This window comes from Equus przewalskii, chromosome 17 (genome assembly GCF_037783145.1).
Source record: "Equus przewalskii isolate Varuska chromosome 17, EquPr2, whole genome shotgun sequence".
NCBI lineage: Eukaryota > Metazoa > Chordata > Mammalia > Perissodactyla > Equidae > Equus > Equus przewalskii.
The window spans coordinates 35,417,886-35,435,179 of NC_091847.1; the positions used below are offsets into that span (position 1 = coordinate 35,417,886).

Genomic DNA, 17,294 nt, shown 5'->3' on the forward strand with positions numbered 1-17,294 from the left:
CTTTAAATTATTTAAAGGAGACTTTACAAAGGAAATAAAAATGAAAAGTTATATAGAAGTAGTTAATCTGACTTGAGAGGACTAGTTCATTCATTCACATAACAAACGTTTATTGATATTTAATATGTGCCAGGCATTCTTTTAGGTCCTCAGGATCTAGAAATACATGAAACAGACAAAAATCCTTATCTTCATGGAGCTTACCTTGTAGTTGGAAGACAGATATTAAGTAAGATAATTAGATATTATGTTATGATAGTAGCTAAAGAAATTAGTAGGTAATGAAAGGGGACTGGGCAGAGTAGCCGTGCCCTTTTAGATACAGTAGTCAGGAAAGCCTTCACAGAGAAGCTTTAGTGATTTGACCATACTTGGCTCTGTGGCCTACTGGTGGAACAAAGCTCGGGGGTCTTGGGGGCCACATCACCTTTTTAACTGGGTTATCCTGACTTACTTCCTTGAGACTGTGTTCATATGACCCCCATCATCTTAAACCCAACTAGACTACCCAAATTTCAGACCCACTGACCATTTCACCTCCAGTTTCCTGTCTGGGGAACTGAAACAGAGAATATCAATTCTCTGTAGGAGAATCCCATTCCTATACCCCACAGTTAAAGTAAACCCCCGTTCAACAAGTTCACAGGGATGGTAGCAGGAGGTTGCTCTGATACACTTATTCAACATTCCGATTAAGAATTTATCATTCATTACAAATGTTACTAAAACCTCCTGGTTGACTATCTTATGAATGATCTGAGATGTGCGGCTTTGTGCCTCTTCTCCTGAGACGGTGAGGAAGTGTGTAAGTAATATTTTATGTTAGGGAGAATGACTTCTTTCTGAATCTCCTTCTAATAGGAAAAGTCCAGACTCTAGAAAACTTACATCAAAATCATTATTCAACCTCTTTGTTGTAAGTGCCTTATCTAATATAGTTTACACACGCATAAAAATTGCATTTCAGGGGGGCCGGCCGGGTGATGCAGTGGTTATGTGCGCACGTTCCATTTGGGCAGCCCAGGTTCGCCAGTTCGGATCCTGGGTGCGGACATGGCACAGCTTGGCAAGCCATGCATCCCACATTTAAAGTGGAGGAAAATGGCCATGGATGTTAGCTCAGGGCCAGTCTTCCTCAGCAAAAGGAGGAGGATTGGTGCAGATGTTAGCTCAGGTCTAATCTTCCTTAAAAAAAAAAAATTGCATTTTATTTTATCTAAGTTAAAAAATGCAGAGGGCAGGTTGGTTACAACAATTTCCTGTATTACAAAAGTATGTATTAAAAACCACGTATTACAAAGTCAAAGATGGTTTTCCTTGGATTAACCATTGATCTTCACCATTTTATCATGATGCCTCTACATTGGCTTGCATAGTTAAGAATCTTCTCTCTGCACTTAAAATTCGATAAACTATGACTTTAAAAGAAAATGTCTAAGGCCCAGTCTCAGGAAAGTTGCTTGTTATATATGTAAAATGAAACAATAATAATAGCAGTAAGTTCAGAGAACATATAACCGTGGCTGGAAATACACAGTGTACGCTTAATAAATGATACCTAGCTCTTTTAAAGCAGAAAACAAAACTATATCAGCAAACATTTTTCAAAAGCCACTTAAACTTTGTCATTAGCCCATCTTGGTAGGACAGTTGAAAATTTTATATTTCCCTATGATAATAAAACATGTCATGTTGCCTAAGAACTAATTATATGTTCTCATGAAATAAACCCACCATGCAAAATGCCATGTAGCTTTCTCTCCTTTTTTAAGAAAGCCTTAAATTAGGTTTTTATTAACAAGGTTTGATCAAGTGTTCTTAACTTTTGTTAGTGTTACTATTGACCATCTTTAAGAGTAGAGACCATGGTTATGAAACTGTGAGTAAAAATTAAAATATTGCTTTAGTGTAAATAATTTTAAAATAATTTATCTTTGGTCTATTAACATTGTCTAATATTTCCCAACATATTCAGTTCCTCAGAAGGCTTTTTGATTTTCATGTTGTCTGTCTAAAATAAAGAAACTTTTAAAAGTTAATTATCTAAAAACTACTTAAAATGTGAAAGCACACTGATGTGTTAATAATCACTGAATATGAATTAGGCCCCTAGTGTCTGTGTTCTGTAAATATTGAAACAGCATTAGTTTATTATCAAGCAGAAATCTGTAATTACACTATATGGTAACCATACAATTTTAATGTTCTTAAAGATGTGTGATGAATTCTGTAACACTGCCTTGCAGAGTGCCTCTTAACTTAGTAAACACTGAACATTGGGCAGGAAGAAAAAATGCAAGATTAAAGACTACATGAAAAAGATTAAAGGGATTAAGATTGTTAAACCCCATGAAAATATTATAAAACACTGTCTTAATGCTTATTATCTGAAGTAGCAAATATCTTAACCTATGACTAAAATCACTGAAAGTTGATTTAAAATTTTTCCAAGAAGGAATGTAATTAAACTTAAAAATTTCCCCATTTGTATCTAAAAATTCAAAAGTAAAATATTAAGACTATAATCTGTTATTAGATTATGAAATACTTTACTGCAAATTTTATAAAATTGAACAAAAGACGTTTATAACTTTTTTTACATAACAATAGTTAAAATTTTTATGCTCTCACTCTGTGCCAGGGTACTTTGTATGCGTTATCTCATTTATTTCCTCATAACAATTATATGAAGTAGTTACAATTATTATTTCTATTGTACCTTCCACAAGTATAGTTTACCCAAGATCATATGGCTAGTATATGATGGCTCTGAAATTCATACTCAGGTGGATCGATCACACATGAAATACTGACATGAATCATCGTAGTCTCCATTTCTCCACAGTATTTTTTAGCCTAATGCATTTTAAACTCTAGTATGACATTTAGGGGAAAAGGTGGTAGGATATCTTTCTTTATGTATTCTTAAATGGTTGTGTATTAATATTCAGGTGTTCAATTTTAAAAGACCTTTTAAAGGTATAAAATTAAATAAATGATCTAAATAATTTCATGATATTCCCCCAGAATTTTTTTCTTAGTTTTCCAGGAGATTTTTCTAAGATGATAGGGGACTTACTGCTATCAGTATCAAAAAGAAGACATTTCAAATACAATCTGAAATGGCACAAAAGGGCAATGTATTAATTATCTGTGGATGTGTAATAAGTTGCCACAAACCAAGTGGCTTAAAACCACACACATTTATTATCTAGCAATTCCTATGGGTTAGGAATCCAGGCATGGCCTAATTGGGTTCTCTGCTTCAGAGTCTCTCACATGGCTGTAACCCACATGTCAGCTAAGGCTGCGTTCTCATCTTAAGACGCCACTGGGGAAAGATCTACTTACAAGTTCACGTGACTTTCGTCAACTTTAGTTCCCTGCATATTGTCAAAAGGAGGGCTTCAATTCCTTGCTGGCTGTTGGCCAGAAGTTTCTTTCCATGTGGGCCTTTCCATAGGACAGTTTACAACATGGCAGTTTAACTCAAAAGCCAATAATGGAGAGAGTCAATAAATAATCTGCTAGCAAGATATAAGTTGCAGTCTCATGTAACATTATTACAGTAGTGACATCCCCTCACCTTTGTCATATTCTTTTGGTAAGAAGCCTAGATTCTGCCCACACTCAAGGAAAAAGGACTACACAAGGGTGTGATTACCAGGAAATGGGTCTAGTCAGGGTCATCTTAGAGTCTATTTGCCGCAGAAAGTAATACAGAAATAAAGAAGTGAGTAATGCTTGGCTAATAGCCAAGAAAGCCAACCTTTTAATCAACCATGTTCCTAAAGAATAAAACCAAATAGCATTTTCTGTAATGCCCACCCAGTTCACTCTCCGTCTCATCTAACCCGCCTTTGATAACCATTTCAGTTCAATGATCGCTTCCTCAGAGAAGCCTACCCTGATCTCCCCTCCCTAACCACCAGGGAATCAGTTGCCTATTGTATGCTTTTAAATACCATGAACATCTCTCAAATACATTTGTAATTTTACGTGTGGTAATTGTGTTAGTTATTTGATTAACTATTGATTAACCTGTGAGGGAAGAAACTGTATAGGTTTTGTTCAACATTTTATCCCTATCACCCAGCGCAGTATTTAATACAGAGAGAGAAACAATGAAAACATCTTGAGTGAAGGAACAGCTGTTAAGGGCACTGACCTCGAAGTCAAGAGCCCTAGGCTCCAAAACGAGCTCTTTCACTTCTCAGCTGTGCTACTTCACACAGGTCCAATCGACACTGTGAACCTGTCAATTCTAACTCAAACTGTTACAATGTTGATGTAATTCTGTGATTTTATACAATTGTCAATCAGTAAATTTTCACTGCATTGCCATTTTTTTCCCGCAGTTTTCAGTAATTACTCCTTCGTCTTTCGACCAGTGATTTTGAGGTTTTAACCTATTTGCAACTGGCAGTCAGAGGACGGAAGAAATAATGTGAGAAGCTCAAATCGATATTTACACTCCTGATATTCTTTAGAGTTTGTACATTTGAACACCACAGCTATGGTATGATTCAAAATGCTTTCCTTTCTCACTAGAAAATGAAAAAACTACATTACACACATGCTATTCCTTTCAAGTTGTTGGCATTCTGCCTTCCCCTTCAGCTGCTCAATTGCCTCTACGGACCCGGAGAGTTGGCTGAATTAAATGGTAGGATAGTCTTAGACAGTGACAACCTGAGAAAAATACAAATCTCTAAAAAAAGAGGAGAAGCATGTTAGAATTGTATATGTAATAAGAGTACTAGACTATTACGTAGAAGAAGATTTTAGCATCACGATAGTACAGCTGACATACTTGGCCTGTTTTCCTTGTGACTGAATGTTGCTCTTATTTAGCACCTACTGAGAAGTTCTCATACCAAGCAGTATTAAATTTGGTTTGTGAACTGTATCTTATGTATGCAATAAATAAACTTTGCTTTGTTTTCAGCATCAAGTTTTTGACATGACTAGTACTAGAAGAGGATAAATACTGCATGGGAAACCCAGGAGGAATATGTTACTCTACCATTCCCCAAAATCATAAGTCAAACTCATGCTCATTGAAATTTTTGTCATTGGTTGTTCCACAGTAACAGTACACAGTGTCCCAGGGGTGACTAATGGCTCTCCTATAGCCTTTCCAGCCCCCTCATTTATAATAGTTCAAGACAGAAGGGGGAAATTGGTTGACAACAGAGGTTGAAAATATTTTTACAATTTTTCTTGCAAAGCAGAGTTCATCATGTTCTCTTAGAACAGTGTTTTTTTTTTTTTTTAATCTGAATTCTGACTGTTCTTAGTAGTGTGTCTTCTTAACTGACAGACGATGATTATGGAAATTGTATTTTTCTTGTGTGGTATATGTGTCAGAATCACTGCAGTGCACAAATGTGGACAGGGGGAATAGTAAGTGCAGAAATGTGTGGAGCTTCCGCTTCGTTTTGTTAGTACTTTGGGTGTAGAAAAATGCTTGGCTTGAGACCTTAAATGATACCTGTAGGAGTGCACTTCTGAGAAGTCTTGGAAGTGATGTATGATACACTTCTCACTGAAAGGGCATCCAGGCCAAAGTTTAGTTCTTGACTTCCCACTGCATTCATGTAATCTACAACAGAAGTGTACAAGCTCAGAAAATAACTATCCTACTCTTCTATTTGGGTATGGTATGCCCCTGGAAGTCCGTTTCCTTATTAAAACAAAAAACATGATAGGTAACATTTAGTGAGCACTTAGTACATATCATGTACTGTTTAAGTGTTTTACCTATTAACTCACTTAATAATCACAATAACACCCTGAGGAAGATGCTATCGTTATGCCCACTTAATGGAGGAAAGCACTGAGGCCTTATGAGGTTACGTAACTTGGCCAGTATCACACATCCCGTACGTGGAAGAGCAGGATTCAAACCTGGGCAGTGTGAACTAGTCTCTGAGTGAACTGGTGTGTACTTAATCTCCTTTAATCACCTCTACATATATTTAGAATTCTTTCCTTTTGCTGCTTAAAAGAAAGCTTTAAATGATATAGAAGTCGTTCCTATTGAAAAAAATTACATACTGTAGGTTCACATTCTGTTCGTCTAGATAATCAAGAATTGACTATGTGTCCTTAATAATTATTCTGAGTTAACATGTTACACAATACATTCTCAGATATTACCTGAGTTAATAAGATATGACAACTAATTCACACTTGTCTTTCTGGGTCATATTAGTTTTTTTTTTTTCCTAATAGCTCATCATTTAAAAACATAATTAGATTTTTTATTGGCTTTGCAGAAAAGAATGCTGACCAAATACAGACTAGGAAAATTGACTTTAATAAGTATTAAAAGTTATTGTTAATGTGTTCTTTGTTAATGAGACCCTAACACTTTGGGACTAAATTTTGCATAAACTTCTCTCTCTCTTTCTCTTTCTCTCTCTCCTTTGAAAGATATATATATGTGTAAGATAGATATAAAAGAAAGAGAGAAGGGAGGTAAGATATATATGAGAGAGAGAGGGGAAGATATATATAAAAGAGAGAGAAGTAAGTTTATGTACATATAAAAGAGTAATATAAAATGTACATCTAAATAAATCAAAACCACTTTTAGTTCAGTAAGTGTAAAGTAGTAATTCTAAGTCATGAAAGAAAATATATAGAGACATTTCTTACACACACATATATGGGGGAAAGTGCAAGAAAGAATGAGCAGGGAAGAATAAGAGGGAAGAGAGACTGCATGCCCAAGAGCAATACAGCTAATATTTAAAGAACACCTGTTGGCACCAGATACTGCTCTAGGAACTGAACATAAATATACACATCAACAAATATGTATGTTTGTATTTACTACCACTTTCTTGGTTTAATTAAGATCTTGTGATAGAAACTTGCTCATAAGAAAATGTGAAAAGCATACAGAATTTTCTTTCTCCACTAAAGTTTTTCAATAATGGGATCAATTTATGTCCTGTGAATGACTAATATTTTTGCAAAGATATAGAAAATACAATAAAGCTGAGTTTCTCAGTGTTTTCAGTGGGGCGTTGTTGTCTCAAACTTTTGGAAAAGGATAAATGAATTTGGGAAATACACCTACTTTGGATATTCAAAATACTCTTTAGTATAGTAAAAGTTCTAAGAATTCCAGTAGTAAAGACACCTATTCGACTTTAACTCATTGTTTCTATTAAAATCTGATCAAATAATATGTAAGTACTGTATTTCATCTAATTTAAGCTGCCATCATTTTAAAGATCATCATTTTATTATATACCACTCAGAAAAAGTTTCCAATTAAACTATAATATAAGATTTCCTTTTCACTTAGAATTATTTTGTCGCTATTAAAGGGACTCTTTCAGACATAAACTAATTCAGACACAGCTTTTTGATCATATCTCCTTCTTGTACATACATAGGATTTTTTTGAATAAGCAAAATAAATTGATCAAGCAACTTATTCCCATTTAGAGGCTGACTCTTTTTGAATCACTTTTCAGTGCAGATTTACTGGTGTGTAGGTGTTTTCCATCCGCTGTCATTCTCAATGCCATCAAGATGATTGATGATGTAGGCTTTCTTAAAACTTTATTATCCCTGGGATTGTCTTCCAAGTTTCTGAAACCGTTCAGCAAATTTTCATCTTGGTATTTTCCTGATTTTACCAGAAGTATCAAAGGATAGTTTTTCAGACAATAATCAGGATATGTTTAAATGCCCATTGATTTTAAATGTTCATACATTAGTTACTGAAACTGCAACTGGCTAGTTATTCCACAAAAGAAAACCACATTTGCACATACTCAAGCAGTGACAGCTACAATGCAATTGTCTTCTCCCCAGGAGCAATTGTAAGATGCCACTGATTACGAAATACATATCACTATTTCAGAGATGGTATAATAATATAATATGTGTCATAGAACTGAAGAAACAGTTATATCTAGCATCCTGCAGAACTTGTGATGGGTAGGACACAATTTGTGAAGCATTTTATGGAAATTTTTTGGTGGGTCAGTCAATTGCACACTGAAATCTCTGGCTTGTATTTAATTGTCAAATCAATAGAATAACTCCCAATTATGTCATTACTGATCATTTATTTCTATGAATTCAAGTTTGTCCAGGATCTTGGATCACATTGGTCTGTCAGAACAGGGAGAATTTGCCAACTGGATCCTATCCTTCAAGGAAAGCTAATTATCAAGTTTTGTACCACCACCCAGGGAAAGATATCTCTGTATAGGTTTTTCAAAGTTTCTCCAATTTTTTGATCCTATTCTAATAGAATAGGCAAGAGCCTGGACTTTGATGTTAGATGGATGTGAGTGACTTCTAATCCTCTTGCTATTTTGTAAATAAGCTTGAGAAAGTTTAATGTTTAATTTAAAGTCTCAATTCTTTCTTGTTTAAAACAAACACAATACAACAATAGTACATAGTGTTGTTACAGAGATTTAATGAGAAAGTATAGACAAAAGTGTTTATTGTGGAGTTGAGAACATGAAGCCCCTTAAATAATATGCTATCTGTTGTTCCAGTACTTCTGAGACCTTACCATGCCATGGAGGGATGGAAGAATGCTTGTCCTCCTCAAAAAATGGTTGGAGACAGCTTTCTAAATTATAAATTCATATGATACACAGGATAGAATATAGAAGGATACCTTATCAGCTATAAACTTAGGAGTGTAATAAGATAAAAATAAATCAGTTGCTAGGGAAAAACACAGTTTCTCCTGTTTCTGAATCCATAAAAGAAATTGCTTCTGAGATTTCTTATTAAAAACAAAACAAAACAAAATTATATCATGAAATACTTAAAGACGTCCACATATTCATAATGCTGGTACAATAACAAGTTTTGAGTAACTATCTTTTTAAAATTTACCCTCAGTGAAAAGCAATAACATAAGGCAAGTCCTCATTTAGATTTCAAACAACTCAAAATAATATCGTCTAAATATACAGCTATAGATTATACTAAGTTGATCCTAGATAAAACTTAGATTATAAAAGTGGTTGGCCTACAAGCAATAAGATATATTAGAGAGCTGACTAGTGCCCTTAATTAAAACAAACTGAAACAAAAACAAGTGACTCATTTAAAAAATGTATGTTATATGTACAAAGAAACAAAAGCCAAAAAGGAAACATGGTTGGAGACATACTAAACTAAATTTCTGATGATTAATGACTTAAATGAAAAATATATGAAGTGAAAAAACTTCAGAATTGAAGATATATAGTTGGACGTTTTTTATATCTTAGGATAGTGAAGCCCTTTCTAAGCATAATATGAAGAGCAGAAAACACAACAGAAAAGATTTTTAGCATTTTTTTGTATTGCAAAAATAAGCACTTAAAAATTTAAATGTTTGCAACACGTATCCCCAATATACTTGTATCAAGAATGCTTATAAATGGGGCCAGCACTGTGGTGTAGCAGTTAAGTTCATGCTCTCTGCTTCAGCGGCCTAGGGTTTGCCAGTTCGGATCCTGGGCACAGACCTACATACAGCTTATCAAGCCATGCTGTAGCAGGCGTCCCACACACAAAATAGAGGAAGATGGGCACGGATGTTAGCTTAAGGCCAATCTACCTCAGCAAAAAGAGGAGGATTGACAGCGTATGTTAGCTCAGGGATAATCCTCCTCCTCAAAAAAAAAGAATGCTTATAAATCAAAAAGTGAGCACTTCAACAGAGAACTGGGAATAGGAAAAGAATAGACAATTTATAAAAGAAGAAATAGCAAGACCAATAGGAGAATTATCATCACTAGTAATCAGTTTTAAATAATAATGAGATACCATTTTTCTCCCTATAACAAAAAGTGGTAAATTCAAGAATAAATTAAAATAGTGTTCTGGAAGAGAAATTGGTTTATACCATTGGAGGGTATGTAAACTTGAACAACCTTTCTGAAGAGCAGGTTAATAATAGATATGTATTTTTAAAACTCATGAAATCAGCATATAATTTATCAAAATACATTGCTTCTAGAAATTGTCTTAATAAAATAATCAAGGACATACATAATAAAAAGTACAAAGATGTTCGTTGATTTTGAAATCCAAAATTAGAAACAACTTGAATGCCCAACTATAGGGAACTGGTTAAATAAGTTATTACCAACTTGTAAAATAGAATGCCACAGAGTCAGTAAATACAAAGTTACAAAAGAGTTTAACTGACCTGACAAATGTTCACGATGTACTGTTTTAGGAAAAAAGCAAGTCGCAAATGTATATTACAGTATGAATCAATTTTTGCAAGAAAAGTTGTACCTATATATTTATACATAAATAGACTTCTAGAAAAACCATTACCATAATGTAAATATAGTTATATTACAGGTGATTTTTATTTTACTGTTCATACTTACCTATGTTTTAGAATTGTCTGCAATGAATACATATTTCTTAAGTAAATGTAAGAAGTTCCAAAAAGATGAATATATAGATTGTATATAAATCCTTCTTTACTGGGGAATAACAAACAGAACAAAACAACGTGCATACAGGTAGATCAGTAGTATTTCCATTGGTTCAGTATCTCCTTTGCATTTTCCATAAAGTATGTGAATTAGGGAGCAGTTCACTACGTACCCTGGCTGCTCTAGCTTCTGAAGGATGGTAAACATTGCTTTAAAGGTCCTTACTTAGAAATTTTTCCCAGAGATTGTAGATGTTACAGTCCATTTACCTCAACTGATATCAAATTGACCTTTATTTTAAAAGGCTATTGCAAAGATTCACTTTTCTTACTTCTCATATTCTCACTGATCTGGAACAAAGCAGTTGAATATGAGGTGTTCATTGTCAAATATTGAACTGAAATTTGATGCAATTACCTAGAAAATTTTACGTCAAGACCTGGCCAAACTTTTTTTTTCCTGAAGAAGATTTTGCCCTGAGCTAACATCCATTGCCAATCTTCCTCTTTTTTTTTTTTTTGGCTTAGGGAAGATTTGCCCTGAGCAAACATCTGTGCTAATCTTCCTTAATTTTGCATGTGGGTCACTGCCATAGGATGGCCACTGATGAATGCTATAGGTCCACACCCAGGATCTGAACCCAGGCCACCAAAGCAGAGCACACTGAACTTAACCACTAGGCCACGGGGCTGGCCCACACTTTTGACTATGGAGATCAGACAGACAAATAAATTGAGATGTTGTATAATATTTACTTCTTCTGTGTGACATAGCTCTCAGCTGAACCTATGATCTTTGTATAATTCATTTTCTCATTTTTATTCCATTCAAATAAAATTGCAGTAATAATAGTAAATGACAAATTCAACAGATAATCACTATGTATTATTAGCTGGTATGGGCCATCAGCCTGTTAATATAGTTCTATGCAGTGACTTCCTAATGAGCAGTGATGAGGCTGGGTAATTTGGGTGCCTATCAAGAATGGGTAAAATGAAAAGAGTAGATTAAAAGAGTAATTTTAAACTAAAAAAATTATTCCAAGTAATCTGCTAAACCTCTGACACAATATAGTATTTTTATACTCAGAATACGGTAGTCCCTAGTTGGCTTAAAAATGATTGATCTTTTTATTTTCTTACTTTTGAGGAGAAAGAAATGCAGATCCTTATTCTTAAAACTCCTGGTGACAATTATTCAAGTAAATAACAGAGAAGATGATTTCCTGTTTATATGAAAATTTTAAAATATTACCAAAAAAATTCTTAGCTGAATCTATGTATACCACTCAACTATAATATGCAAGTATATTAATATATCATTGTATATAAAAATCTTTATGATTAGTTTCATAGTTTTAATTGTTGTACTTAAGGAAAAAATAGGAGATTTTTTTAGTTCTCTCTCTCTTTATTTTTTTAGTACCAAATGGAATGTGCTGTTTTATTTTTCTCAGTTTTGTTATCCCATATGTTTTCATTTTACTTACTTATAATGACAATATAATAAAAATTCTTTATATTTTTATTTATAAACATTTTTCCATATTCTTATAGACGTAATTGTTTCAATGTATGAATTATATTTTGTCAATTGGATATACCATTGATTTACTTAAGCATTCCCTTATTGAATTATTTCCCCTTTTCTCCACTTTAAGATATGCTACAGTATATATTCTTATACATAAAACTCTAGGCTTTAGCCTATAATCAGGCTATTCTGTCATCAGGTGCTTTGATTATAGGGAATAAGAACCATTAGGCTTGTTAGGCATCTACTAGGGGAAGAACTTGACTGAGACTATGATGGTCTTCTATCTATTACCTATTTAAGAATTTAAAACATGATTGCTCCACATATATTAATTTAATACTACCATGAAATAGATTTAAAAATGATGAATAAAGGAGACGTTATTAAATAAAGTAGAACAACCCATAAGTGTTATCATTTACCTATTAATCAAACCTGCAAACCTGGAGTTAATTAAAATACTCTTTTTTTCTAGCTCATTATGAATCTTTATCCCTGTCAAAGCTTTTCCAGCGTTTGTGCAAGTCTCATGGAAAGACTTACCTTAAAACTTGCAACTCTTGTAAGTTGCCTTTGAAAAAAATAATAATGTATAATGCAATACACACATAATGTAAACTCCCTAGAGGAAAATACTTTTGTTTTGTTCATTGATATATCCCAGGTGCCTAGAAAACATGCCTTGTATATAGTTGCAACACAGTAAAAATCTGTTGGATTCATCTTGGCTTGCCCTCTGTTCTCTATCTTTGTCTTTTTCTCTTTCTCTTTCCATCTGTTTATTTACCTTACTCCTGTATTGGCATCACTGACTTAGGCATTCTCTATATGGTAACCCCAGAAGTTCTGGGCTTAAATCATATTATAGCTAGCAATTCCAGACGAAATAGAGCTTCAACTTCTTAATAGTCCTAGCAAAATTCTCAGTATACTTTTATTAGGCTGGCTGGTTCCCATACCCATTCCTGAGCCAATCATTACAATGGGTTGGGTGTAAGGTTGAGAAATGGAAGGCTCTGATTGTCTTGGGCTTACTCAGGATTTGGCCTGAACAACAGCAGCATCCCTTGGGAGTTTGTTAGATATGCAGACTCTCAGGCCTCACTCCAGACCAACTGAATCAGAATCTGCATTTTAACAAGATTTCTGGGTGATATGCCTTAGTCTCTGCCGCAATTGGAGCTGGAAAGGTGGGTAGAAGAGTGGCGTCCCCAAACCATGCAAACCAAAAGTGGGGGAGAGTTAGTTGCCAAAAGAAAACTTGAACTCTCTTATCAGAAGACAGAATGGATGCTGGGCATGCAAAAACAACAGATATCCATTACAATATTCAATATGTATTCAACAATTATTATATACCATGGACTTTATGCTTTTTCAGACATTATTTAGTATTTACAACATCTTACAAGATATTATTAAATAGGATACCTTAGGCTTCAAGAGAATAAATAATTTGTCCAAAATTTTTGTTAGGGAGACAATGAGCAAATTAATCTATAATATAATATCAAGTACTAATAGGTGCCCTGGAGAACAATTAAGCAGGATAGAGGGATAGAGCATGACCCAGGATGACGGGAGGGAGGGATCACTTTCTACAGGAAGGTGAAAATGAACCTGAGGAATGAAGCTTGAGCAGAGACTCTGACAAAGTGAAAGACAACTCTCATAAGATCCAGAGCAAAACCAATCCAAACAGAAATTGGGAATGACCTTGGCGTGTGTGAAGAACCCACCTCACAAATGAAACTGGAACAGTAAAACTGACTATTGAACTAAGTCCTCTGAAACCACAGTGCCTTTTCTTCTTGGACCCAACGTCATCTTTTTATATGATTTTGAAGACTTTCAATTAGACCATTTCAATTGCTATAGCAGTTAACACAAAGAGAAATTCTTTTAGTGATCTATTTTGTAAATGTTTTCGAGCCTCTTCTTTTGAAGGTTGCACCCCAGATCGGAAGTTCTGGATAGAATTATTTTGAAAGTAAATATTTCTCTCTTTAAAAAGACTAAAGATCTTGTTGTTTTCTCTACACACATCAGCAAGAAAAATCAATATTTTATTTTAGAGGGAAATGGTTTGGCCGCTTAAATAGCATCAGAATGCTTTCTAACAACACTAGGGCATTTAATTTTGAAAAAACAAAAATTCTGAAGAGACAGTGGGAGGAGGGGCGAACTAGCTGGTGATGACCTTCAAGAGTGTTGCCACTTTTGAAGATAGTTACCCAAATAATGGCATTAGTTGCAGATATTTAGGTTGTCTTAACAATTGTTTCCTATTTTACAGAATGATCGGTTGGCTTTGCTGCATGGTTGGGATAGAATATACTAAAAGCTGGGTCATTTTCTTTTCTGTGCCAAAGTCTGGTTGCTTACCAGTCTGAAAGAAACACATTAAACAGAGATCTTTTCAAAATACTCTAAGAAATAATTGCAATCTTATCACAGTTATTTAGTCATTTCAGTCAAATATAATTTGAAATATTGATAATAATGAGCAAATCATGTCACCATGATATCATTTTATATAAAAATCAGTGGTAGGGCCAGCGCCATGGCCGAGTGGTGAAGTTCAATCGCTCCACTTCAGCGGCCCAGGGTTTCGCCCATTCAGATCCTGGGTGCTGACCTAGCACCACTCATCAGGCTATGCTGAGGTGGTGTTCCACATAGCAGAACCAGAAGGACCTACAACTAGAATATACAGCTATGTACTGGAGGGCTTTGGGGAGAAGAAGAAAAAAAAAAAGACTGGCAACAGATGTTATCTCAGGTGGCAATCTTTAATAAAAAAAAGAAAAACAAATCAGTTTTTTAATCCACAACCAGAAAACATTCTTTTATGATCTTCAATGGAAATATTCATTTTAATTTCATATATTCTATTATATGAAATAAAATTAAGCAATTTTAATATACACGTGAGTATATTCCAATTGATTATGTTAATTTCTTCATGCTTATTTATTTACCAGTTTACTCATCTAAGGATTTGAGGTGGCTTATGCTAACTTATAAAAAAGAACAGGAAAAAATGTCAACAAAAAAATCAGATCTATGGTAAACCTAGATAGAATAAAAGTTCAACAAGAAAAAGGAAAGTTAGAACAAAAGTGCCGTCCATTGTGAGGATCATATTTATATAAATTTCTCATGAAATCTACAGATGGTGAATAAATGACACTGTATGGAAAATATAAGCATTAATAAACATTGGCGCTATTGAAATTTTTCTTAAAGAGAAAGAACCACATTATCATACAGTTCAGTTAAGCTTTGATTATGAGATGCTAAATCAATACCAATTTACACTTACTTGGTTAATTATTCAACCCAAGAAAAATAAGTACTTGGTGATAAATATTTGCCTTTGAAAAGTCATAACCAATGGAAGAACTGTTTTTTACATCTGTTTAATGTACTAATTGGATGGTAGTAAGAAAATCAGTGTAGTAGCAGCTGAATGTGCAATTGAATTTGATGGAACTATAATTATAGAGAAAAAGACTGATAACAAAGTAAACAGATTGAAACAGTGCTAAAACAAAAATAGCACAAACTGATTTGTGTGTTTCTCTGAAAACTTCCAGGTGTTGTCAAAGTGGATTATGGAGATGTGTCGGTCAGAAAATCACTAAGAGAAAATCTGAAGTGTAAGCCCTTTTCTTGGTACCTTGAAAACATCTATCCGGACTCCCAGATCCCAAGACGTTATTACTCACTTGGTGAGGTATGAATTATTTATTTTGGTTGTTATAAATATATTTTGCAAATGGAGCAATTTCTAAGGAGCTCCATATTTTTTATGTTATGAATAAAATGCTGTAAGGGTTTTTAAATAAATCTATTTTAAATGGCTTCTTATATATTACAAGGACCATAAAGGTCTTTATCATTGGGATTTGTAAAAGTAAGGCAATAGTTTAAGACTGAATAAATAGTACTTCCTTGTTTATATACCAACAATTCTGAAACTTTCTGGTTATATGGACCTTTAGTTGGTGGTGATGGCATTGAGTTGCTTCCAACTGCTAGCACCCCTGCGTACAGCAGAGCAGAACCCTGCTCAGTCTTTTTTGCCCCATCCTCTCTCCTTCCAGTGCTCTATCAGACAGTGCTCTGCTGCTATTCACAGAGTTGTCATGGCCAGTCTTTTCAGAGGTGGGTGGCCGAGTCCTTCTTCCTAGTCTGTCTTAGTCTGGAAGCTCCACTGAAGCCTGTCCACCATGGGAGACCCTGTTGGTGTTTGAAATACTGGTGGCATAGCTTCAGCATTACAACAACATGCAGCTGCCACAGTATGACAACCAAAAGACCGGTGGTGTGATTCCCTGACCAGGAAATGAACCTGGGCCTCGCAATGAGAGCCAAATCTTAACCATGAGACCACCAGAGCTGGCTGTATGGACCCTTATACTTTTGAAATTTATTGTGAACCCCAAAGAGCTTTTAAGCAAAAGCTACAAACCCAAAAACATGGATTATAGCTATTAATATTTATTCTATTGAAGTTAAAACTGATAACTTAAAAGTAATATAATAATCCATTACATGTTAATATAAGTGACATAGTTTTGAAAAATAAATTTATTTTCCAAAGCAAAATCAAATAGTAAGAAGATTAGCATCATTAATATTTTTGTAAGTTGCATTAATGTCTGGCCTAATAGAAGACAGCTGGATTCTTAAATCTGTGTCAGTATTCAGTCTGCTATAATATCACACAACATGTAGCCTCTGGAAGACTCCTTGTACCTTCACAAGATGTGAGAGTGAAAACTGCAGGTAATATAGTAGTATTATTATTAAAATCGTATTGACCCTGTGGGCCTACTGAGAACCTTTGATCTGTATCATTCTTTTCCAAAATATCTATTATCTTTAGATAATGCACAGTTGGCTTCATCCTAACTATACAAACATATATTCATAATATATATTCAATTGCTCAAAATAGGAATTATTCCCTTATGAATTATATGCTCCATATTGGTAATTTCCCACTTAATAGAGATTAGGTTTGGGAATCAAAACTAATTTAATATTGGTTGCAATTAAAGCATTTCAACAGCAAAAATATAATGCGTTTGGAAAATAACTATTAAGTTTATTCTTAGATCGAAACTGCCATTTTTGTAGGCCATAATAAAATATCTGAAAATTTATACAGTTCAATATAATATTTTTTTGGTTCGTTTGCCAAGAAAATCTGTAACTTTATCTGCTCTGTAAGTTTAATCTATAAACATAATTTATGATTAACTAGAAAGTAATTAAAGAAAAACGTACTCAAACTGAATGGAGCCCCAGCTGAATTGT

General features: G+C 34.2%; 1 protein-coding gene across 8 annotated transcripts in view; it reads left to right on the forward strand.

Annotated features, from left to right (window-relative positions):
* The window catches only part of GALNT13 (polypeptide N-acetylgalactosaminyltransferase 13), a 472,802-nt gene that overhangs the window by 402,899 nt on the left and 52,609 nt on the right, over window positions 1-17,294 (forward strand). For all 8 annotated transcript variants that reach the window (XM_070579812.1, XM_070579811.1, XM_070579819.1 and 5 more), the window contains one exon: window positions 15,566-15,705. In XM_070579812.1, coding sequence (XP_070435913.1) covers window positions 15,566-15,705 — 140 coding nt within the window. The remainder of the gene's footprint in view (window positions 1-15,565; window positions 15,706-17,294) is intronic.